At 43.2% G+C, this 26,832-nt stretch overlaps 1 protein-coding gene across 2 annotated transcripts; it reads left to right on the forward strand.

The window, feature by feature from the left end:
* The first annotated feature begins 7,886 nt into the window (after positions 1 to 7,886).
* On the forward strand, positions 7,887 to 25,166 carry golga5 (golgin A5). 2 transcript variants are annotated; one of them, XM_084144430.1, is made up of 14 exons: positions 7,896 to 8,063; positions 8,449 to 9,171; positions 9,364 to 9,600; positions 9,808 to 10,027; positions 10,617 to 10,740; positions 11,453 to 11,635; positions 12,015 to 12,185; positions 12,476 to 12,604; positions 15,673 to 15,771; positions 17,168 to 17,393; positions 20,984 to 21,083; positions 21,469 to 21,532; positions 21,805 to 21,933; positions 23,623 to 25,166. In XM_084144430.1, the coding sequence occupies exons 2-13, from the start codon at positions 8,457 to 8,459 to the stop codon at positions 21,889 to 21,891; spliced, it is 2,355 nt and encodes a 784-aa protein (XP_084000556.1). In that variant the 5' UTR covers positions 7,896 to 8,063; positions 8,449 to 8,456; the 3' UTR covers positions 21,892 to 21,933; positions 23,623 to 25,166. The 2 variants fall into 2 exon arrangements, with proteins under 2 accessions (XP_084000555.1, XP_084000556.1); XM_084144429.1 differs by lacking the exon at positions 23,623 to 25,166 and having other exon boundaries at positions 7,887 to 8,063; positions 21,805 to 22,048.
* Positions 25,167 to 26,832: the final 1,666 nt, after the last annotated feature.

Consider the following 26,832-nt stretch of genomic DNA (forward strand, 5'->3'; position numbering starts at 1 on the left):
GGTACCTCCCCATTTCCAGAGCAGATTCTAAGTGTTATCGATTGTGTCGTTAAGTCAGTTCCTGTATTGATGTGGCATGCCATGTAAATAATACGGCAGAATAAAGAGAGGCGCTGTTTCGTAACGTCTGTGTCCAATTTGTGTTTTAGTCTTTCTCCCCATTACCAGTGGGGCGGCAGGTAGCTTTAGTGGTTAAGAGCGTCGTGCCAGTAACCGAAAGGTCGCTGGTTCTAATCCCCGAGCCGACTAGGTGAAAAATCTGTCGATGTGCCCTTGAGCAAGGCACTTAACCCTAATTTGCTCCTCTAAGTCGCTCTGGATAAGAGTGTCTGCTAAATGACTAAAATTTGGAAAAACAATTGAGATAACTGGGGGTGTTGGAACTATCCCCATGAGTGATTTTTGGTCTATGGTCATTTTTAACAGAAATATTAACCCTAGCTCTATCCCATCCAATTATTCACAAAATGTTCTGTCCAAGTTTTTTTTGTGTGCTTTTTGTAGGGTCCCCCAAATTACTGCAGTCAAGCCATTCACGCTTCAGTCCCCTCCTGAATTTGGGTGCACGAATACACAACACTTTATGGTATCACATGTTTTCCGGAAACTGAGTCGAAGGTACTCAGTTGAAGACACACAATTGTTTTTATTTGTATTTCATTAAAGGGGCAGTGAAGTCAAATGAGATTTTAAATATTTCCACACAAAATTTAGAAAACTATGATAACGCCTTATTTTTGTAACAGCTGTTTGAAAAAAAAATCCTGGTATTTCAGAGTGTTTGGGTGGGATGTATTTTTTTTACCAACCGCATAACGTCACACAGCGATCTGATTATAATAGACCAATGATAGTTCAATTTATATTTGCATAATATCATCCTACACTGCTGCTGGCTCCGCCCGGTCATGTTGACATTTCATTTCTCATCGTTGTCAGCATGCGCTGCAGACTTAGGCTACCGACGACCAAAACGTTTCTGGAGTTACTTCCTACTTTAAAGCAATGTGCAGATGTTGGCTGAAAAGCAGCAAATGTTTATTTGAACTGTCTTCCATCTGAACAATAATTTGGCTTCGATTTATTTTTTATAATGAAATTCAGAACCTTCGCATAGGCTACACAGTAAACTTTGCGTCAGACTCCGTTTTGATTTCCGAGTCAAAACGGAGAGTTTGTTTATTTATTGTGTCAAAATTGGACATGGAATAACAAAACAAATAACAATAAAATGTGTTCAATTTTTTTATATTTTTTGTTTAATGTTTTGTTCATACCCGGAAGTACACTCCCCCCTCATAGAATATTCACAGGGCTTAGGGGATGTGTCTAAAGCCTAGGTTGGCATCACAAAGAAAGGGCTAGACTCTGTGAGTGACATGAAGTTAAAAATACTCATGATGCAAAACTTATGAAGTTAGCATGCCAATAGAATAAACTCAACAACTGAACAAAGTTGCCTTGCGCTAGCTACCTGGTTACTGGCTATAGTCATGCTAGCTAGTGGAAGTAACTTAGTCCCTCAACCTGCTAGAAGATGAAGCAGCCTGGCCAGAGGTACCGGCTACAGAAAGGTCAACCTGCTAGTAGAGGAAGCTGCCTGGCCAGAGGTACCGGCTACAGAAAGGTCAACCTGCTAGTAGAGGAAGCTGCCTGGCCAGAGGTACCGGCTACAGAAAGGTCAACCTGCTAGTAGAGGAAGCTGCCTGGCCAGAGGTACCGGCTACAGAAAGGTCAGATTTCTCCATTACTTCTGTAGCTAACTTAGCGAGATATTCTGTCAGCTGATGGTGCTTATTGACGTGAGTAATAATGATGAGCAGTTAATGTACATGGTTACCTATCTGGCACTTTGAATAGCTAACTTCGCTATTGCTCACACATTCAACAATATCAAATTAAAGCTATAGTCAGTGCTGATGTGTCTGTGTGTGTTCTGAATGTTCCCGCAGGAGAAGGACACCGTATGGCATCTCAGCTGATCATCATGAACTTCATGTAGTTAAAATCAGCCAATTACAGTCAGTTAAAATAAGCTTATTTTTTATTGGTATGGGTATGCTTCACCAACATCCTTTCCTGCTCACTGAAAAGCTTATTATACGTAGGCTAGACTCTTGTTGTGAACACGACTATTGCTGCAACAATTGGCTTACTTCTCTGAATGTATACGGGTGTAGGATATTAGTTTGATCGGGTGTAGGATATTAGTTTGATCACCCTGTTGTTGTATGAAATTTCCAAACTTGTAGTGTATAAAAGGCGTCTAAAGTTTGTAACTTTCACTTTAAAATGTCTGACTTGAAGTTCTCTACCATCTTCCCTCCTTCTCTTGATGAGTAATTGCTGCATTTTAACTGTGATCCAAAATCTAATGAAATTGAATATTGTATAAGTTAAAAGTCAAAATAAGGTATTTTTTTATTTTTATTTTTATATATTTGCAAAAATTTATAAAAACCTGTTTTCGCTTTGTCGTTATGGGGTATTGTGTGTAGATTGATGTGGAAAATAATAAATGCAATCCATCTTTGAATAAGGCTGTAATGTAACAACATGTGGGAAAAGGGAAGGGGTCTGAATACTTTCTGAATGCACTATGTGGTGTTCAATGCAGGCCTACATTGCGTGATACTTCTAAAAACGTTTTTACATTATGAAGGGCTTGACATGAATTATTGATTTTATACTTGGTCTGTAACACCATGGGCACAAATAGCTGACTGTAAATTGCATTGTTTTTGTGTTGTATGATGCAAGAAACCACTTTACAAAATACAATTAATTATTATTACCATGCAGAGAATTAGACTATGTAGGCTACCCCTCTGCCTATTGGCTTATTTGATGAGCATTTAATGTAAACGTTACAACAGATAAAACACGATATCAGCCAGGAGCTAAACAACGTTACAACAGACACAGCAATATATACACCAGGAGGTGTCTAGGAAACAACTGGAAGAAAGTAAAGCCTACCCGTGGTACATTTTTCACATTTTACATTTTAGTCATTTTAGCAGACGCTCTTATCCAGAGTGACTTACAGGAGCAATTAGGGTTAAGTGCCTTGCTCAAGGGCACATCGGCAGATTTTTAACCTAGTCGGCTCGGGGATTAGAACCAGCGACCTTTCGGTTACTGGCACAATGCTCTTACCCACTAAGCTACCTGCCGTACACTAAGGGCAGGTTTCCCTGATACAGATTAAGCTAAAAAAAAAGCACTTTTCAATGAATAAAACTCCATTGATCTCGCTTTTTAGACTAGGACTAGGCTCAATCCCTAAATCCATTAGCAGCAACAGAAATATTACGCTGAGTAGGCAGGGGTAGAGCAGTGAGGCAAACTATTCTCCAAATTTGGCACTAAAAATGACCATGACAGTCTCATTCATTATTTCAATGTGGCCATGGAACCATTGGGCCAGCATAATAATAATAATAATAATAATATGCCATTTAGCAGACGCTAAGCTGAGCTACAGAGGACCACGCATAGCACCCCACCAAATTTGCCAGTGTCAAAACCCCACTACGGGAGGTTTTAAATCCAGTCTCTACTTTGTGGTGTACACCTTTTTCATTAGGATTGTCCTGTGGGAGCAGCAAGAACAGTTTGGTACTGAAGTTGCATATAGGAAATATATGGCTCAGTTTGACTATCAGGGAGAAATGAGCGAACATTTACTACATTGAAATTAGGACTGAGATTGGTGTGTTTTTACTCGGGTTTTTTTTTGTCTCTTAGTAAAACACGCTAGAAAATGGGCTTTATGCTCACATTACCCTTTTGAAACAGCTACAGTGCTTTCAGAAAGTATTCATACCCCTTGATTTATTCCACAATGTGTTGTGTTACAGCCTGAATTCAAGTGGATTAAATTGATTTTTTTCTCTCACCTACATACTATACCCCATAATGACCAGAAATGTTTGCAAATTTATTGAAAATGAAATACAGAAATCTAATTTACACACTAAGTATTCACACCCCTGAGTCAATACATGTTAGAATCACCTTTGGTAGAGATTACAGCTGTGAGTCTTTCTGGGTAAGTCTCTAAGAGCTTTGCACACCTGTATTGTACAATATTTGCACATTATTATTTTTTACCTTCTTCAAGGTTGTTGATCATTGCTAAACAGCCATTTTCAAGTTTTGCCATAGATTTTCAAGCCGATATAATCAAAAGTGTAACTAGGCCACTCAGGAACATTCAATATCGTCTTGGTAAGCTACTCCAGTGTATATTTGGCCTTGTGTTTTAGGTTATTGTCCTGCTGAAAGGTGAATTTGTCTCCCAGTGTCTTTTCTAAAGCGAACTGAACCAGGTTTTCCTCTAGGATTTTCCCTGTGCTTAGCTTTATTCAGTTTATTTTTATCCTAAAAAACTCCCTAGTCCTTGCCAATGACAAGCATACCCATAACATGATGCAGCCACCACCATGCTTGAAAATATGAAGAGTGGTACTCAGTGATGTGTTGTGTTGGATTTGCCCCAAACATAACGCTTTGTATTCAGGACATAAAGTTAATTTATTTTCCTTTTTTTTGCAGTTTAACTTTAGTGCCTTATTGCAAACAGGATGCATGTTTTGGAATATTTATATTCTGTACAGGCTTCCTTCTTTTCACTCTGTCATTTAAGTTAGTATTGTGGAGTAACTACAATGTTGTTGATCCATCCTCAGTTTTCTCCTATCACAGCCATTAAACTCTGTATCAAATCAAATCAAATTTTATTGGTCACATACACATATTTAGCAGATGTTATTGCGGGTGTAGTGAAATGCTTGTGTTCCTAGCGCCAACAGTGCAGTAGTATCTTAACAATTCACAACAATACACAAATCTAAAATTAAATGAATGGAATTAAGAAATATATAAATATTAGGACGAGCAATGTCGGAGTGGCATTGACTAAAATACAGTATAGTAGAACACAGTACATAATACAGTGAAATCCCTGAGCAGTTTCCTTCCTCTCCGGCAACTGAGTTAGGAAGGACGCCTGTATCTTTGTAGTGACTGGGTGTATTGATACACCATCCAAAGTGTAATTAATAACTTCACCATGCTCAAAGGGATATTTAATACCTTCTTTGCGAGGCATTGGAAACGTCCCTGGTCTTTATGGTTGAATCTGTATTTGAAATTCACTCCTCGACTGAGGGACCTTACAGATCATTGTATGTTTGGGGTAGAGATGAGATAGTCATTCAAAAATCATATAAACACTATTATTGCACACAGAGTCCATGCAACTTATTATGTGACTTGTTAAGCACATTTTTACTCCGGAACTTATTTAGGCTCGCCATGACAAAGGGGTTGAAAACTTTTCTGACTTAAGATTTTTCAGCTTTTCAATTTTGTATTAATTTGTAAAAATGTCTAAAAGCATAATTCCACTTTTAAATTATGGGGTATTGTGTGTAGGCCAGTGACACAAAATCTCAATTTAATCTATTTTAAATTCAGGCTGTAACAACAAAATGTGGAAAAAGTCAAGAGGTGTGAATACTTCTGAAGGCACTGTAACTCAATACAGGTGTGGTGGACTTTCAGTAGAGGTAATAGCACATTACTGCCATCTAGTGGCTTAAAGTGTACAACACAGGGGCATTCTGTACATACACTACAATTTAGCCCTATTTGATACTTGATTAGGGCCATGATTTCACACAAAAAAATGTTGGCGCTTTCCTTTTACCGGTATTTCCAACATGTTTGCTGCAGGTAGGACATCCTAGGAAATGTTATTTAATTGACACAAGCTGTCTCCAATCAATCAATCAATCAATGTCTGGTTGTGTTTGGTGGGGGGATCGCCTAAGCCAGGGGAGGCGTATCTTAATCTGCGAATCTTAATCACACAAAGTCTATTATTCGGCCTGGAATTCTATGTGTAGATCAGTGATTCTACACCTCACTTTTCTCAGTCTGATCCTCTCCAACGGACTCGGAATTTGTATATAAAAATGGGTCAATTAGGGGCAGTTAAAAGGGAGGGTCAATTAAATCAACCATGGAATTACAGGTAACTACCAAAATAAAGGAAACACTTGAGGAAATGAGGGATACAATGTAGGCGCTTCCACACAAGTGTGGCTTCTGAGTTGTTTAAGCAATTAACATCCCATCATGCTTAGGGTCAATTTTAGGGCCAAGACTGCTCAACTTGCTGATGTTTCACGAGGAACAGTGGCTAAGGTGATGTTGGTATGAAAGTGTGACGGAAAGACATCGTCTAGGGGGCATGATTGACGTTACACCACGGGCAACAATAACTGGCGACTAATTCGTTTTCAGACAAATATCTCCAACTATTCAATTTAGTTTATCCACTGACTACCGCATCTAGAAGGATAGCTAATTACTGAAATATAGGTAGCTAGATCACTGGGCGGCAGGTGGCTTAGTGGTTAAGAGTGTTGTGCCAGTAACCGAAAGGTCGCTTGGTTCTAATCCCCGAGCCGACTAGGTGAAAAATCTGTCGATGTGCCCTTGAGCAAGGCACTTAACCCTAATTGCTCTGGATAAGAGGGTCTGCTAAAATGAAAAAGAAAAAAACTGGCTAGGCAGTAGCCACTAACTACATCATCAATTTAGCCACCAGGCGTGTTAGGGCGACAACCGCCGGCGACCATAGCAACGGAGTAAAAACAAACATTGTTATGTGTGAAAAGTGAATCGCTATAACGCCGTAAAAATCCATTATTAACCCAAAACATAGAGTAGAAAACGCTGATTTTGTATTGTTATACGTGACTCTGTAAACCTATCATTTTAGCAAGCATCATACGGAGTTATGAGCTCAAAAAGCAGTAGTAGTAGCAGTATGTAAATCAGGGAGCCAAAACATTTGCAGATGCTCTTATCCAGAGCGGTTTACAAATTGGTGCATTCAATTTATGATAGCTGAACGGCTCTTTCAAAGATGCAATTCGTTCAAAAAAGAGCGGTTAGTTCGCAAACGACCAGTCACTAGTTTTAGGCCTGGTCACTTGACCGCAGTCCCAAATTAAACAGGGCAAAATATTATTTGTTATATTGAAAATGGAAACGAGTGAAGGCGTGAGGCCAGGTGGGACCATTCTAGCCAATGAGATGGCAGATATGCGTGTGAACAATTGCCAGAATGCCACCTGCATTCACTCATATCAGTACGTTTGTAACAGCCTAAACATTACGACATTTCTGTTCGATCAAATAAACGGGGATTTGATTTTCAGTATCAGGGATTAGATGAGGGATTTGGACTACTGATATTTAAATTAAAAATGAATATTAGGGAATTAGTAATACTCAAAGCCCACTGCAATATCACAGTGGTCAACAATTTCTCTCCAGTGACGTGTTAAAAAACAAATATTTTGTTATAACTAACCCAAGATGGACCAATGAATCATAGTGGGCAGACCCAAGTACGAGCTATCGAGATCCTATTGGTGCGTTTTAGCATTATTTGCATATTTCCTTTAGGGAACGCCTACTCTTAAGTGTGCGCGTGTAATAACTCAATTCACCCTTGTACTCCTGCTAAAGAACAAACACACATTTTGAAACATTGGAAAATGGTAAAGTCTACCAAACTTAGTCCACTCTGTTCTTAACAAATTCTAGTTTTGGGAACAGAAAACTATATTGAGATCAAATGTTCCATCGATGAGGGAAAATTAGCAGAATATCGGCCAAATTCAATTCTCCCACTGCCGGCCACTGGGCTTCCTCTCGTCACCTTGGTGGTGAGTGGAATTGCCAACCGGATGCTTCAGATTTTATACATCCGGTGAAACATCTGGCTCATTGTTTTATCTGTGTCAAAACTCTGACAGCTGGTTTGTATTTTTAATCAGGCGTTGAGATAGACGTTCTGTTTTGGGGTCCTTGCGGTAGTTCCTGGTCCACGTATGAGCCAGATCCAAAGCAAATACTTAGCTAACAAAGATTTACCAGATAATGTGTAAATGTGACACTACAGTCTATTGTTGATGATTAATCCCGGCTTATAAATCGTCTGGGATATTTGTAATTTTGGACGTCGTTGTTGTTATACGGTAAATCGACTAGCTAGTTAGCGCTAATGGATGCTAGTATGTTAAGCTAGTTTAGTTGTCGAACCCTGTGTAATCCACCCGTGATTAATGCCAATAGCTGAAAGTTGATATCTCAGTATGTTGTTAAACCTACCCACACAGACCATTTGTACTATTTTGAGGGTTAAGTGATTACCCGGATTTCTAGCTAACCTTCAAAGATGTTAGCCATAACATCAACAATCTTGCTATCTGTTTGTACGGTAGAAGCTATGTCATCATAACATTTAGCATGATGTTTTGGTTTTAGGATAATGTCTTTTGTCACAAAAAGCTATTTATTGTAATTTAATTCTCGAATCTGACAAACTGATTCATTTAGGTTTTGGTTCATTTGTGTTTCTAGGATGCAGAATGTCTTGGTTCGCCGACCTGGCAGGGAAAGCTGAAGACTTCCTGAATAAAGTGGATGCAGGAGCTGCCAGCCTGACCAAACCCCAAGGCCGCACCTCCTCCTTCTCCTCAGCCTACGATGCTCCTGACTCCACCGACAACTCTCAGTACAGTAGCACCGGCACTGGCTACAGCACCAACACATCAGAGACACAGCAACACCCCTATGGGAACTCCACCTCCCACAATGCATCAGGATCTGGTTTCATTACTGCAGCTGCTGGCAACATCAAGAAATCCAAAGGCTCCCTGTTGACTAGCTCAGCCACCGTCTCCACCACCAGCACCCTTCCCCTGGGGTCTTGCAGCACTGCTTCCTCCTCCAGCTCCATCAAACCGTCCTCCAGCTTCGTGAGGCCCAGTAAGAAGAGTCAGAGTGAGCAAGATGTGGATGATGACCTGTTGTTTGACTTCCTTAACAGCTCAGACCCTCCGGCCAATGAGAGGAGGGAGGTCAGACCCAGAGATCCTCTCAGAGTGTCTCCTGAAGGATCAGGCTCCCCCCAGCCAGCACCTCCTGCCTTGGCAGCTGCCCCCCTCATGGTCCCCTCTGCCCCCTCCACGCCCCCCTCCCTACGGGGCATGTCTCGTACCTCCAGCTCCAGCTCTCTATCCACCAGTACTCACAGTGCCAAAACAGGGGGTTCAGAGGATGGCTCTGCCAAAGAAAGTCAAGGTACTGACACTTAAACTGGTAATTTTTAATGTCAAGGCACAACATGTATGCTGTTTTGTTCTTTGATCTCGAATGTTTGGCCGACATCATACACGTTTATGAAGTAATCAAGACAGTGTTAAAGTTACAATTGCTAATTGAGATCAGTTCAAAGTTCCCTCCTTTTATATATCTGCTGTCTTTTTTTCCCAGACACACCTGATGGTTCTGATTCTGGGTTGGCTGTTCCCCAGTCTATCAGCTACCTATCAGAGTCTACGCCCACATACAAGGCCCCTCCCCCAGCCCAGGCCCCGCCCCCTATAGTGGAGCAGCAGAGTCAGATGATGTCTAGTCTGCGTCTGGAGAACCAGCTGCTGAGGTCAGAGGTCACCTCCCTCAACCAGGAACTGGCCTCCATCATCCAGAGAGCAAAAGACACTCAGGAGGGTGAGAGAGCTGAGAGAGAAGGCTTAGGAAGAAGACTCATGTCTGGTCCCAGATCAGTTTCTGCTGTCTTGCCAACTCCTATGGTCATTGTCATGATGATGGATGTTGTCATGCCAAGACGGCACTGACAGATCTGGGATCAGGCTATGCTCATGTATGTGTATCTGTGGTGGGTGTAACTGTATGGTCATAAACTCTTTCCCACAGAATTGAACCAGGCACGGTTACGCACAGAGAAGTGGAATTCGGACCAGTCTCGCACAGACCGCACGGTCAGGGAGCTGCGGTCGCAGGTTGATGACCTCACAGAGGCCCTCAGTGCTAAGGACGGGCAGTTGGCTGTGCTGAAGATCAGGCTAGATGAGGCAGATCAGTTACTGAAGTCACGGAGCTCTGCTCTGGAGGAGGCACAGACTGAGAGGTCCCGGTATGTTTACAATCTTTGTAGATGGATAGGCCTGTAAGGACTAAATCTGGCTGCTTCATTCATTATTAGTAAAAGACAACTCAATTTGTCAGACATATGTCCAGGTACGTTTAATGAACCAAATCTTTGTGAATTAATAGATGTATTCAATGGGGATGTCCTGCTGCTTCAACATTTACATATTAGTTTTAAAAACCCCCAGAAAAGTCTGAGAATAAACAATGTGCTACAGCACTTACATGGGTAGAAATGGTAAAGGCTTGTTCCGGAAGGCTCTGTGTGAGGCGCTCTCTGAATAGGGTAGTCTACGTGTAACGGAGGTAAGAACGTGCCGTAGGATCACTCCACAGCTAGCTTGAAATGTCGCCGACGGAGCCAGTGAATCGCATCCTTTTCTGGAGGACAACTGGTTGGTATGTTGTCAAGGACGGCGGTCACATGTCTTTACGATCAGAGGACCACTGGTCCGAGCCCACTAAGTAAGGGAACCGGGACAGTGGAGGAAGTGAAGCATCACACTGAAGTTTTTTTTTTTTATAGCACTAGGGAGACGACAAGTAAATTAACTTTGTAGCCCCTTCATGTCCAGGATCCTCCAGGACACCACGGAAGGCAGCAGTATGCAGTCCCAGGCCATGGCGACCATGCAGGAGAGACTGAGGGAGGCAGACATGGCCCTACGCAGGGAACAGGACAGCTACAGACAGATGCAGGTAGACACACACACACACACACACACACACACACACAGACACACACACACACACACACACAGACACACAGACACACACACACAGACACACACACACAGACACACACACACACACACACACACACACAGACACACACAGACACACACACACACACACACACACACACACACACAGACACACAGACACACACACACACACACACACAGACACACACACACACACACAGACAGACACACAGACACACACAGACACACACACACACAGACAGACACACACACACACACACACACAGACAGACACAGACACAGACACACACACACAGACACACACACACAGACACACACACACAGACACACAGACACACACACACAGACACACACACACACACACACAGACACACACAGACACACACAGACACACACAGACACACACAGACACACACAGACACACACAGACACACACAGACACACACAGACACACACAGACACACACACACACACACACACACACAGACACACAGACACACAGACACACACACACACACACACACACACGGTCCCAGCTGTCAAGTACACATTGATATTTGTTAGACAGTTTTTTTTTTATGAATCTTTAATCTGTCAAATACAGATAACTAGTGGTAACAGGGCAAGTTCTTCCTGTAAGTCAACCATGGACTGTAACACGTCCTTCCTCTGCTTGGGACCCACAGAGTGAGTTTGCGGCGCGGCTGTCCAAGGTGGAGGCGGAGAGGCAGACGCTGGCGGAGGCTGTGACGGGTGCCGAGAGACGGGCGTCGGAGGATAGGCACCGGGTGGAGGACCTCCAACAGCAGCTGAAGAATGCCAAGCAGGAGTTCCAGGACTATAAGCACAAGGCCTCCCGCATACTACAGGCAAGAGAGAGAGATTTAGATAAGAGGCGAAAGAAACGCTCACCTATTTAGGGGAGGTGCTAGCTGACGGCGTAAAAGTCTTGAAAAATGAAATTATACCCTGATGAAGACAGCTTGTCTGTCGAAACGTTGGTCATTAGGATATTAAATTATTGCATCTGAGCTGCTAGAGTGAGAGGCTCTCCTTTTCTTTTTCAAGAGATAGAGATTTAACTCTCATCTGTCACATTTTACATTTACATTTTCGTCATTTAGCAGATGCTCTTATCCAGAGCCACTTACACATTTTAGATTTAGGACACAAGTCACTATTTCCTTTCAAATGCTTTATTTTTTATTTTTTATTTTTCTCCCACCCGTGTGTGTGTCCCCCCTCCAGTCCAAAGAGAAGCTGATCAGCAGTCTGAAGGAAGGGTCAGGCTTGGACGGGCTGGAGGGAGGAGGAACATTAGCTCTGGAGCTTGAGGAGCTCAGACACGAGAAGGAGCTGCAGAGAGATGAGATCCAGAAACTACAGGGACAGATGCAGACGCTCCGAGCTGAGATACAGGTGAGAAGGGACTGGAGACGGTTGCAATGATATATATCCCTCTTTTAGCAGACCCTCTTTTAGCAGACCCGCTTAGCACACATACAAAGCAACTTAAAGTACAGTGTGAGTGCATGCATTCTTAGTGTGTTTATGTGATTCCTGCGGTATCCCTGCGGCGGGAATTGAACTCGTGTCCTTGCCGTTGTTAGCAACCTACTGAGCCACACAGAACATGCTCATTTCAAGACAACCTTGGTGGTCGGATGGCCTGGCTGTAAGAGTGCGATGTTGTGGTCTTTCTCTCTCAGTACTTGGAGGTAGCAGCCCTAACTGAGGCAGAGACATGGAGAGAGCAGCAGTTGGAAATGCAGGAGCAGCAGGCCAAACAGACCAGAGCCAAGCAGGAAGTGGAGGCCGAGGTGGAGCGCTACAAACAGGTAGCGTAATATACAATATTATACCATGGCATTGTTGAATACTCCTTTCTGATTGGCTTGATGGGCATTCTAGAGCATGCTTTATTTCCCTGTAATGTACGGTATAATTTTTAATGGCTATGAAGTTCGTTCTTACATGTTTTATGTTTGAGCTGCTGTTGAAAGCAAAAGTAGTTTGAAATGTTGAATTCGATTTTCATAATATCAAGCTAGGACTGACGGTTTAGTTAGCTAAGCTAGGGAGTCTGTTTGTTTGGTTACCAAGGCAACTACTGTAGCTATCTAGTAAAAAAGTGCTAGTTACGTCAGTGGATGTTGAACACATTTTTGTTTAGCGGCAAATACAGCCTTGGTATAAGCGGGGAATGTATTGCGACTCCGTGAAAAGTGGGTGGCACTCTGCTAACGCGTCGACCCCCGCTACGGAGGACAGAGATGGGAGGAATCACCTGTGGCTTTACTAGTGGGTAAAGATGGCGGCGTTGAGGAGGGAGCGCGTCTTGCCCTGTTCCTGCTCGACTTTGATTTTTTGCGTTTTAATTATTACTTTGTTTGCGCAGAATGTTCGTGCAGTAATTTCCAATAACAATCCGTCCAATGCTGAGAGCCCGTACTGCAGCATTCAATGTCAGCAGAACGAACCCCGATGACTCGGTGGCGAGCGACGCGTACAAGGCAAATCCATTTAAGGACACAAAAAAGACAATACAGCCTCTAACTTGAATTAATGTGAAACTCAGACTTGCGTCGTATGTGGCAAGGACTACAGACTACCACAGACTACAAAGGCAAAATCCAGCTGTGCGGTGCCCACCGACGCCTCCCTCCCAGACGAGCTTAACACATTCTATGCTCGCTTCGAGGCAAACCGCTGACAATCCAGGAAGACTCTCACTGCTCCAGACGACCAGGTGCTTTCACTCTCCGAGGTTCAACGTGAGGAAAACTCAAAAGAGTGAATCTTCCCAAAGCCACCGGCCCAGATGGCATCCCTGAGCCACCTCGGAGTGTTTGCTGACCATCTTCAACCTGTGCCTGTCCCAGGCTGTGGAAACCACCATCGTTCCAGTGCCCAAGGAAAAACAAGGTGACATGCCCAAATGACTATTGCCCTGTCGCGCTCACCTCGGTCATCATGAAGTGCTTCGAGAGGCTGGTCATGGCCCACATCAAGGCCCGGCACACTGGAACCACTCCAATCTGCCCACCGCTCCAACAGATTCACGGAAGATGCCATTTCCACGGCTATTCACACGGCCACATCTGGACAAGAGGAACACTTATGTGAGAATGCTGTTTGGTGACTACAGTTCAGTATTCGACACTGTTGTTCCTTCCAAGCTCGACCCCCAACCTCAGAGCCCTGGGTCTGGACACCGCCCCCTACAGCTGTATCCTGGACTTCCTGATGGGCAGACCACATGGTGTGAGGATTGGCAACAACACCCTTAACACAGGAGCCCCCCCAGGGGTGTGTGTCCTCAGCCCTCTGCTGGACTCCCTGTTCACCCACGACTGCGCGGCTTTGCACGACACCAACTCCATCATCAAGTTTGCTGACGACGCCACGGTTGTAGTCCTGGTAACCAACAACGATGAGTCAGCCTATAGGCAAGGAGGTCAGTGAACTGACGTTGTGGTGTCATGACAACTTCTCCCTCAACGTCAGCAAAACAAAGGAGTGATTGTTGACTTCAGGAAGCAGAGGAGGGAACATGCCCCGATCCACATCATCGGGACTTCAGTAGAGTGCTGAAGCGCGTAAAAAAATTGTCTGTCCTCGGTTGCAACACTCACTACCGAGTTCCAAACTGCTTCTGGAAGCAACATCAGCACAAGAACTGTTCGTCGGGAGCTTCATGAAATGGGTTTCCATGTCCGAGCAGCCGCACACAAGCCTAAGATCACCATGCGCAATGCCAAGCATCGGCTGGAGTGGTGGAAATGCGTTCTCTGGAGTGATGAATCACGCTTCACCATCTGGCAGCTCGACGGAAGAATCTGGGTTTGGCGGATGCCAGGAGAACGCTACCTGCCCGAATGCATAGTGCCAACTGTAAAGTTTGGTGGAGGAGGAATAATGGTCTGGGGCTGTTTTTCATGGTTCGGGCTTGGTCCCTTAGTTCCAGTGAAGAGAAATCTTAACGCTACAGCATACAATGACATTCGAGACAATTCTGTGCTTCCAACTTTGTGGCTACAGTTTGGGGAAGGCCCTTTCCTGTTTCAGCATGACAATGCCCCCGTGGGCAAAGCGAGGTCCATACAGAAATGGTTTGTCGAGATTGGTGTGGAAGAACTTCACTGGCCTGCACAGAGCCCTGACCTCAACCCCATCGAACAGCTTTGGGATGAATTGGAACGCCGACTGCGAGCCAGGCCTAATCGCCCAACATCAGTGCCTGACCTCACTAATGCTCTTGTGGCTGAATGGAAGCAAGTCCCCCGCAGCGATGTTCCAACATCTAGTGGAAAGCCTTCCCAGAAGAGTGGAGGCTGTTATAGCAGCAAAGGGGGGACCAACTCCATATTAATGCCCACGACTTTGGAATGAGATGTTCGACAAGCAGGTGTCCACATACATTTGGCCATGTAGTGTACATTCATGCTACACACACATCACACCTGCTGCTACCAGACTCTTATTATACTGCTTATTATACTTTATACACTACCCCCCCCCCCCCCCCCCTTCCCCAATACACGTGTAAATATTATAAATGGTTCCTTCCTGTATTATACTGATGCTAAAATGTATATTCTATTCTACTGAGACATTTACTTTATTTGTGTTTTTATTTCTTATTGTTGCTCTGTCGAAGGAACCTGCAAGTAAGCATTTCAATGGACCAAGCATATCCAATGCATACGACTAATAAAACGTGAAACTTGGTCCTATTCATTTAAGGTGTGTAACGGAAAAACATTACGAAGCGTTTCGCAATTGGAAAATGTGCGTTTTTTTTATTTTTTATTCGACCACAGGTCCAGGTAGTCCCAGTCTGTTTCATTCTCTGTATCTGGGCTAAGGGGAACGTTTTAAGTGTGTGCCTTTTTGTGTCACGTAGGAGCTGCAGTATGCAGAGGAAGAAAGCCACCGTTCCAAGACCACACTGCAGAGTCGCATCAAGGATCGGGAGGATGAGATGCAGAAGCTCAGGAACCAGGTAAACAATCACTCTTATTCATCGTCAAATCCAATCTTTATTTAAAGTGCATTCAAAAACACAATAAAAATAAAATAAAATAAAACATGAAGGAGAAGAAAAACTGTAGATTGTAACTTTCATCAATGTAATTGTCTGCATCACTTCCAATCCCACCAATATATATTATTGTAAATATATACAGAACCAGTCAAAAGTTTGGACACACCTACTCATTCAAGGGTTTTTCCTTTATGTGTACTATTTTATACATTGTAGAATAATAGTGAAGACATCAGAACTATGAAATAACACATATGGAATCAAAAAAAGTGCAATTTCTGAGGTGCAGTTAACTCTAATGAACTTATCCTCTGCAGCAGAGGTAACTCTGGGTCTTCCTTTCCTGTGGCGGTCCTCATGAGAGCCAGTTTCATCATAGCGCTTGATGGTTTTTGCGACCGCACTTGAAGGAACTTTCACAGCTCTTGAAATCTTCCGGATTGACTGACCTTCATGTCTTAAAGTAATGATGGACTGTCGTTTCTCTTTGTTTATTTGAGCTGTTCTTGCCATTTAATATGGACTTGGTCTTTTACCAAATAGGGCTATCTTCTGTATACCAACCCTACCTTGTCACAACACAACTGATTGGCTCAAACGCATTAAGAAGGAAAGAAATTCCACAAATTAACTTTTTTAAGAAGGCACACCTGTTAATTGAAATGCATTCCAGGTGACTACCTCATGAAGCTGGTTGAGAGAATGCCAAGAGTGTGCAAAGCTGTCATCAAGGCAAATGGTGGCTATTTGAAGAATCTCAAATATAAAATATATTTTGATTTGTTTAACACTTTTTTGGTTACTACGTGATTCCATATGTGTTATTTCATAGTTTTGATGTCTTCACTATAATTATACAATGTAGAAAATAGTAAAAATAAAGAAGACCTCTGGAATGAGTAGGTGTGTCCAAACTTTTGACTGGTAGTGTATATATATAATATTGTGTACTTTATTGACATTCTACTGCATTGTTAGGAGCTAGGAACATAAGCATTTCACTGCACGCGTTATAACATCTGCTAGACCGTATGCTACCAACAAACGTATTTGATTTTAGAAGTAGCACAAGTAATGTTGTTACATTTCCCTCCCCTCCCCTCCCTCACTCCCTCCCCTCCCCTCCCTCCCTCCCTCCCCCCTCCCTCCCTCCCTCCCTCCCTCCCCCTTCCTCTCTCTCTCCCTCCTCCCTCCCCCCCTCCCTACCCTCCCTCCCTCCCTCCCTCCCTCCCTCCCTCCCTCCCTCCTCCCTACCCTCCCTCCCCCCTCCCTCCCTCCTCTCTCTCTCCCTCCTCCCTCCCTCCCTCCCTCCCTCCCTCCCTCCCTCCCTCCCCTCCCTCCCCCTCCTCCCTAGTTGACCAATAAGGCTCTGAGCAGCAGTAGCCAGGTGGAACTGGAGAGCAGGTTGCACCAGCTGACCGAGACGCTGATCCAGAAACAGACCGTGCTGGAGTCCCTGGGAACAGAGAAGAGCTCACTGCTCGTCCAGCTAGAGAGGCTGGAGGCCCAGCTGAAGAGCGTCCAGGGAGGAGGGCAGACCGGGGGGCCGGCCATTAACATGAGCAGCATGGAGAGCCCAGGTGAGGCTGGGACTGCGTCTCAAATGGCCCCCTTATTCCCTATGTACGGTAGTACACTACTTTTGACTAGCTCAGGTGAGACTAATGTCATGTGGATAGATATGACTAGGTCGCCTGGTTGTCCCAGATCTGGTAATGATGTATAGCCAACTCCTTTAGGTGTATTGGTCTGGGTCCAGGCTAATGGCTAGTTTGGGGGGGGGGGGGGGAATTATAATTTATTTTGTTTTTTTAAACACTCCAGGCCACTCTTGAACGTCTAAAACTAGATAAAGTATGTCGAAATTATAATAGACCTATATATTTTCAAATAACTGCCCTTTTTGTTTTTGACGAACAAATTGGTCCGGAAATAAATCTCTGCTGCCCTCCGCTGAATTTTCTAATCCTGGTGTGGCCCTCGAGACAAAATGATTGCCCACCCCTGGACTAAATGGTCAGCCAGCTTAAAGTAGTACTTTTCTTGATGCCAAAAGCTAACTTTATTTGATAGATCGTCATTGCAAGTAAATAAATACATTGATTTGAGATTTAAGAAGCTTTTTTTTTTTGTATTTGATGAACAAGCACTCAACACTCGAGCTCTTTCCTTGATTTCTTTTGTGTTCAGATGGCCTCTCAAATGTTTTGTACATGTAAAGCGTTTCCCACATTAAGAGCAGAGGGAGGGAAATCTCTTGTGCTCACTGAGCGTACAGGAATGACGGAAACTCTTTCCACACTCGGATCCTGTGTGGATCCGCTGGTGGCTTTTTAAGATCGCTGGTGTCGGCAAATGTCTTCCCACATTCAGTGCAGTGATGAGGGCGTTCTCCTGTGTGCCGTGCCTGGTGTCTCTTTTTAAGTTTTATCTGATGGTGAAGCTCTTCCTGCATCCGTCACAGATGTATGGTCTTTTCCCAGTGTGAGTTATCGTGTGTCTTTTCAGCAGGTGTTTTTGACAGAAAGCATTTCCACGTTGCTGGCGACTGTGTGGTCTATCTCCTGTGTGTGTTTGCAGATGCACATCAAGGTGTCGCTTGTGAAGATCACTCTTTCCACGCAGATCACAAAAAATGATTTTTTTTTTCAATCTATCTTTCCATCTCCTTTGTGTGTTTTGCTCGGATCATTTCCATGTGTTTTGGTGGGTTGAGAACCTGTTTTATTCAGATCTTCTGTGCATGTGGTCCTCTGTAGCTCAGCTGGTAGAGCACGGCGCTTGTAACGCCAGGGGTAGTGGGTTCGATCCCCGGGACCACCCATATGTAAAAATGTATGCACGCATGACTGTAAGTCGCTTTGGATAAAAGCGTCTGCTAAATGGCATATTATATATTATATTATATATTATTATTATTATACATTTAGGAGGTCCTCTGTCTGACATTGTGGTGCATTTAGGAGGTCCTCTGTCTATTTAGAGACAAACTCTAATCTCTGTCATCCCCAAGCCACTGTAACAACAAGACCTCAGCCCGTTTCATTTTAGATGTTCAGATTCCTGTATAATTCTTTGTTTCTCAAAGTCTCTTAAGTCATCAAAGCATTCAGCCGGGTGACTTTTCAACCCACTTCTGTTGCTCCCTGTTGCTTCAGTTTTGATGTGAAGATTTGGCCAAGGCCCAGGAGTAATACTGATGTGCTGACAGCATGTGACCAGGCTTCTTCACTCTCCTGTCAGGAAGAAAAGCCTGTTTGTTGGTCAGCCGCTGGTCCAGAATCAGGCTCACTTTTCACAAAAACAGGAAGCAGGAAGGCTGGTTCTGGTGAACAAGCCACAACTCGCCTCACAGCTAGATGCTATATGAAAGCACACAACAAAACAGTGTTATTCCATGTGAAATTGACTAAACATGGCCATGAAATGCATCTTTTTTTTAGAACATAGACAGCATGCTTTAGGTGTTTCTAGATGAGCTTTTTGTGACATCTGCATAAAATCATAACTGAGAAATGTTTCATCAAAGAAATCTGTAGATGAAAATTTGCAGTGTAGATGAAAAATTTGCAGTGTGTGTGCTCACTGCTCAGAATACTAATTGAAATATAAATTTGAGTCTGCACAACGTTTTTTCAGAGATTGTTGCAACATTGTAACCTTGGAGACTACTGCCACTTATGAGGGAGCGTCTATCAAGACCGCTATGTGAAATTCCATTGCTAGGATTTGAGGAAACGACTAGCGTTTAACAAAAGCACACCAGTTTGTCATAATCTATAATAATGTTAATTATATAGTATGCCATTGAGCAGACACTTTTTTTTAAATCCAAAGCGACTTAGTCATGCATGCATACATTTGACGTAATGGGTGGTCCCGGGGATCGAACCCACTACCCTGGCGTTACAAGTGCCGTGCTCTACCAACTGAGCTACAGAGGACCACCCAGTGTTACCACTCAGCCACCAGACATACGTCCATAAATAATGTGTAGCCCCAAGCTACATACTCTTTACAACAGCAAACAGGTGCACAGACATATCTCAACATAGACGTACTGGATCAAAGCGAGATGCGTTTCAAAATCGTTGGTTGTTGACCCTTGTATGACTTCCTTCTTAATGGGCTTCAACCATACTGGTTATCTTCTTAATCCCGCCTCCAATTGAATGTCATTGGTTCTTTTTAGATATATTTTTATTTATTTAATTGTCCTTGTTTCAGATCAACATCATAACAAATTGTACGTATCTTTCAATAACAAGAAGAAACAAGATGACATTAAACATGGCATAACCAACAGAACTAAACAAAACTGATTCACTTTCAGTTCTCTGCTCGTACAATGTTTCATTACCCCTAAAGTTATTTATTTTTATTGTCTTTATTAAGTTAACTGTAGCGTAGTGTATCAGAGGCCTTACAGCTATACAACAAGAAAAATACAACAAGAAAAATACAACTGTACAACAAGAAAATGACAGCTGTACAACAAGAAAATGACAGCTGTACAACAAGAAAAATAAGAAAATTACAGCTATGCAACAAAAATATTACAGCTATACAAGAAAAAATACAGCTGTACAAGAAAATTACAGCTATACAACAATAACAATTACAGCTATACACAACAAAAAAAGTAAATTTATACAACCAGAAAAATACAGCTCTACAACCAGAAAAATACAGCTCTACAACAAGAAAAAATTACAGCTATACAACAAAGAATACAGCTATACAACAAGGAAAAGTACAGCTATACAACAAGAAAGCGAAATCAAAATGACCAGAGTCCAGTTGTAAATTTTGAAGACCTATAGATTCACAATATTTTTTTTATATTGACACTTCTCGAGGTATCTGCAAGATTAGCGGGAACAGATAGCAAAAAGGAATCCCATAAGTCTTGTTCCTTGTTCCTAAATATAGCACTAATTTTCTCCAGTGGCAGGACTTTAAAGATCCACTAATTTATCGTTCGTGGCTCTGGTCTTTTTATCCAGTCCAAGAGAATGCATTTGCAGGTTTTAATAAAAAAAAAAGGCGATTGAGCAGATTTGGAAGCTGAGATGTTACTAGCAAAATATGTTTCTGAGATTTGTTTATGATTTCACCATAACCCCTTGGATGGCAGGACTGAAGCCTTTTGTATGTTGACCTCACACAGGGACACGACAGAGGAATGCACCAATCCTGTTCAATGACCATGACAGTCCAGGAGTGTATGGCCAGGTACGGAAGGCTGCCAGCACTATCGACCGGTTCAGGTGAGCTATTACACCAGAGGGTTGGCTGGATCAAAACACACTTTTTACAGACAGTACAGAAACGGGTAGACAGGCCAGAGACCTTCAGGTCTCTGTTATGTTTGTTCTTAGTCTCTGGAATGTTACCACTCAACCACACAGGCCTTACCTCAAGTTAAGTTTGAGGAATTGTTTTGGTATTGTTAACTTGTCACAAATACATGAGCTATTTTTGTGTTTTGTTTTGTTAAAGAACATTGGAATTCCATTCTCGTTTTTTAAAAATATATATTTTGCGACGCTGTATTCAGATTTTATAGACACAAATGTTTACCATTCAACCACACGAGTGTCGCATCATATCTCACAATTCGACAACAAACCAAAAAAAATCTTGTCCTTCCAGCATCCGATTAGGAATCTTCCTGAGACGCTACCCCATGGCTCGGGTTTTTGTAATACTGTATATGGTGAGTGTCTTTTTGCTCTAATGCTACTCATATGTTTTTGTAATGCAAACTTTTATTGCAACCACTATAATTACTGTACATAGTAAGGCTAACCGAAATGTAAGTTGAAATTCTCTACTCCTTTTTAACTGAATAATACCAATAAAACCAGTACCAGTCTCTTGCTGTTTTTAAAGTTGTTTTACACACTCTTTTGTTCAAAATGTCACAATGATCTTAAGCCCAGTTGAATCAACTGAAATGTCTGTGGGCCCATTTTGTGTTTGTTTCAGGCGCTACTGCACCTGTGGGTCATGGTTGTCCTGTTGACCTATTCACCAGAGATGCACGAGATCCACGACGTTCCTGGAGGGAGATAGAACATGAATGATGTCATAATAGATATGTTGTTGTGATCTGGGGTAAGGTGAAGACGTGTTCTCCTTGTCGTCGAAGACTAGCCTGGTGCCAGATCTGTTTCTGCTGTTCACACCTGCCTACCATGCACGCAACTTTAGGTCAAAGTACGCTGGTATGAAAGAAAAAAAAAAAAACGACCCTAAAATAATAGCAAAAATAGGCTTTTAGTTGGCAAATTTGTGGCTTTTGACTCAACCGTCTGAAGTTGGAGCAGAGCCAATCGGAGGACTTGGGCGAGGAGGAAAAATCTCTAGCTCTCGGGCTCCAGCCCAACCCCCCCCCCCCCCCCCCCACCCCAAAGTCGCTGTACTATTTTCCTCCCTCAAGCTAGATGGCAGCACTCCACTTCGTCCGTTGATACCACTGATGTGTGAGGGAAAATGGAGAAAGAATTGTTTGCTTAACACCATTTTCCAAAATGTTATGTGTTACTCAAGCACATAACCACTATTATTTCCTAGTTCGCTCCTTAGTCAAGGCGTGTCATTACGACGGAAGTAGTTAGCTACAGCGTTTATGAAACTAACCGAGAACGCTTTCGTTGCCCCGCACATGCTTTGATCCCCCGCAAACAGTGGTAGGCACGAGCGCGTTGACGAGCACGGAAACGTGCGCTTCGCTGCGTGGATGGAAACAGACATGGCGGGGAGGGCTCTTCCCCTAGTACCCAATAAGAAAGCCATGTTGGACGTGTAAAGATTAGCAGGCCTGTGTTTTAATGAATCAGTTGTGGATCTGTCCTCGTCATATAGCTGGAGGTCAACTGTAGGCTGCTAATGATGTCATAATAGCCAGTTCACCAATGACGACAACATTTTCATTACATTTACATTTCAGTCATTTTAGCAGACGCTCTTATCCAGAGCGACTTACAGGAGCAATTAAGGGTTAAGTGCCTTGCTCAAGGGCACATCGACAGATTTTTCCAGCGACCTTTAGAACCAGCGACCTTTCGGTTACTGGCACAACGCTCTTAACCACTAAGCTAACTGCCGCCACAAGGCATGTTGAATGAATGGTAGCCTAGTAGTCTGACCTGATGGATGAGGTCAGGGATGGAGATCTGAAACAAGCTCATCTAGGCCTCGTTCAATTTGTTTCATATTCCAAATAGCCTACAGTAAGCTAGACTAATACATTGCATCCAGTAATTTAATTATTCAGAATATTCTCCACAAACAAAAATGAAGCCAATTTACACTTTCATAAGACTATCCACATAAAGACACCTATTCATTAGAATAATCATTGCCCCTAAATGTAATTTCAAGTGTCACTGAGGCCACCTCAATTTTAATTTAGGATCAAACACAAGACTACATTGTTTGATATAATTTAAGACTCTAGGTTTCAGGAAATGGCAGTTGAAGGTTTAAAAAAGAAATCATTAAAAAAATTCATAATGCTCCAAAAATTCAAAATGCTCCAACTTCCTGAGGGGGAAGTTGACTGACCCCTCCGGACCCCGCATGACAATGACAGCACAAATAGATCTGGGACCAGATGCTAGTTGGAGTAGGGATGGGGCAAGCTGCTGATAATGACTCTTGGAGCTCGTTGGTTCCTTTTCGATTTGTACAGAACTGACATGATGGCTACTCTATGGGACACTGACTGACTTATAATCACCTTTTCCCTGTTATCCCCCTCTAAGGGTTGCGAAATTCATATAACTTTCCCCAAATTCCCAGGTTTTCCAGACATCCTCGTTGGAGGTTTCCTGGAATCGGGAGAATAACCAAGGAGGGAATCAACTAACTGGAATCCTCCAACCAGGATTTCTGGAAAACCTGGGACTTTTTCTGAAAGTTACCAGAATTGGTGCAACCCTACCCGAAGATCCACAGATTATTCACAGTAGAATGGGTTTTTATAGCTATTGTGCAGTCAGATGCTGGTGGGCGGTGCAGTGATGATTGCGTATTCATTAAAGTTATATTAATTTCTCCTCATCCCTTCTCCTGTATGACGTTACCCTCGCTATCTTAAATCTGTTTATTTTCCCCCTTAGAAACGACGTCTCCATCCACAGTTTTTATGCAAGCAAAGCTGTGATGGAAACCTGAAAGTTTCGGTGCGATCTTTTTGTCTGTGTAAAATTAATTACGCGAGAAATTGAAGTGGAAAACGTCTTTTTATGCGCAAATATCGATATAATAACTATCAAATCGACGTAAACTTTGAGTCACGCGATGATATGGTGTGTGGTCCTCCCACTACGACTCGGGAAACCATGCAGTTTATTAGGCTACAGATGAAATAAGTTATGATGAACTTCACAGGGTGGTGAAAGGGCCACGGGTGATGAGCTTGATGCTCCTTTCCAATAAATATTGAGAGTCTCTTATTCTGGTGACATGATGATCGACGCTTGACTGCTGTTTGACAAATAGAAATGTGCATATTTTCTTTATGCGGATTCTAGAATATTCACATGAAAATCTGTCTCCAACTGGATGGAAACCTAGCTACTGAGATTGTATTTAAATGTGAAAAGGATTATTTTAATAAACATCAACTCTCAAGATGAAAACGATGTTTTTTGTTTTTGTTTCATTTATCTGTGGATGCATAAATGATTTGCTTCAGTTAAAACACATCACTGCTTTTCTTAGCAGTGCAAACTACCATGCTGTAGATGAATCATAGTAATAATAATAATAATAATAAGTCTCTGGCAGAGTTCCAGGACTTCCACTGCCATGTTTACCCAAGTCACATGCATTTGTGTTCTGTATGTGTTGTGAATACCACCCTGTTTTATTAAGCACTTAATTTAAAACCTTTCTTACATGGCGGTGAGGTGCTTTTTTGATGTTTTGGATTTTGAGTTACCCCTGTGTGCATTTTGTTGTGAGTTTAAAATAATGAGAATTGTTGAAAGCCTTTCCCTCTGCTATCACCATCAGCCTGTTTTCAAATGTGTACATGTCTTTGTTTTATTGTACAATGGATGTTTTTGTTTATTGTGGCAACTTCTATAATATGTATACAACTTGTATAGGTTTTGATTGATAATCAAATGATACGTTTTTGATCATCTGAAATATCTCTGGGGCATTTCCTCCTCACTCTGACCAAAAGAAGAACTTGCAGTGAGATGTGTTCCTCTGTAGCTCAATTGGTAGAGCACGGCGCTTGTAACGCCAGGGTAGTGGGTTCGAACCCCGGACCACCCATACGTAAAAATGTATGCACACATGACTGTAAGTCGCTTTGGATAAAAGCGTCTGCTAAAAAAATTAATAAAAAAAATAATAATAATTCCTCTTTATACTCAACTGATTTTGAAACTATTGTAGGCCTTCATATACTCTGTCGAACAACCAGAGGTGAGCCCCTGCAAGCACTGACCTGGCCAACTGCATAACCTGCCTGGCCAACTGCATAACCTACCTGGCCAACTGCATAACCTACCTGGCCAACTGCATAATCTACCTGGCCAACTGCATAATCTACCTGGCCAACTGCATAATCTACCTGGCCAACTGCATAACCTACCTGGCCAACTGCATAACCTACCTGGCCAACTGCATAATCTACCTGGCCAACTGCATAATCTACCTGGCCAACTGCATAATCTACCTGGCCAACTGCATAATCTACCTGGCCAACTGCATAACCTACCTGGCCAACTGCATAACCTACCTGGCCAACTGCATAACCTACCTGGCCAACTGCATAACCTACCTGGCCAACTGCATAATCTACCTGGCCAACTGCATAACCTACCTGGCCAACTGCATAACCTACCTGGCCAACTGCATAACCTACCTGGCCAACTGCATAACCTACCTGGCCAACTGCATAACCTACCTGGCCAACTGCATAACCTACCTGGCCAACTGCATAATCTACCTGGCCAACTGCATAACCTACCTGGCCAACTGCATAACCTACCTGGCCAACTGCATAACCTACCTGGCCAACTGCATAATCTACCTGGCCAACTGCATAACCTACCTGGCCAACTGCATAACCTACCTGGCCAACTGCATAATCTACCTGGCCAACTGCATAACCTACCTGGCCAACTGCATAACCTACCTGGCCAACTGCATAACCTACCTGGCCAACTGCATAATCTACCTGGCCAACTGCATAACCTACCTGGCCAACTGCATAATCTACCTGGCACACTGCATAATCTACCTGGCCAACTGCATAACCTACCTGGCCAACTGCATAACCTACCTGGCCAACTGCATAACCTACCTGGCCAACTGCATAATCTACCTGGCCAACTGCATAACCTACCTGGCCAACTGCATAACCTACCTGGCCAACTGCATAACCTACCTGGCCAACTGCATAATCTACCTGGCCAACTGCATAACCTACCTGGCCAACTCCATAACCTACCTGGCCAACTGCATAACCTACCTGGCCAACTCCATAACCTACCTGGCCAACTGCATAACCTACCTGGCCAACTGCATAACCTACCTGGCCAACTGCATAATCTACCTGGCCAACTGCATAACCTACCTGGCCAACTGCATAACCTACCTGGCCAACTGCATAATCTACCTGGCCAACTGCATAACCTACCTGGCCAACTGCATAACCTACCTGGCACACTGCATAATCTACCTGGCCAACTGCATAATCTACCTGGCCAACTGCATAACCTACCTGGCCAACTGCATAACCTACCTGGCCAACTGCATAATCTACCTGGCCAACTGCATAATCTACCTGGCCAACTGCATAACCTACCTGGCCAACTGCATAATCTACCTGGCCAACTGCATAATCTACCTGGCCAACTGCATAACCTACCTGGCCAACTGCATAACCTACCTGGCCAACTGCATAACCTACCTGGCCAACTGCATAACCTACCTGGCCAACTGCATAACCTACCTGGCCAACTGCATAACCTACCTGGCCAACTGCAT

The sequence above is a fragment of the Coregonus lavaretus genome, assembly GCF_964263955.1.
Source record: "Coregonus lavaretus genome assembly, chromosome: 27".
Taxonomy (NCBI): Eukaryota; Metazoa; Chordata; class Actinopteri; order Salmoniformes; family Salmonidae; genus Coregonus; species Coregonus lavaretus.

Coding starts and splice junctions, on each gene's coding strand:
- golga5 (XM_084144429.1), top strand. CDS start 8,457: ATGTCTTGGTTCGCCGACCTGGCAGGGAAAGCTGAAGACTTCCTGAAT. Junction 21,084..21,468: donor AGCACTATCGACCGGTTCAG/GTGAGCTATTAC, acceptor TTGTCCTTCCAG/CATCCGATTAGGAATCTTCC. Junction 21,533..21,804: donor TTTTTGTAATACTGTATATG/GTGAGTGTCTTT, acceptor TGTTTGTTTCAG/GCGCTACTGCACCTGTGGGT.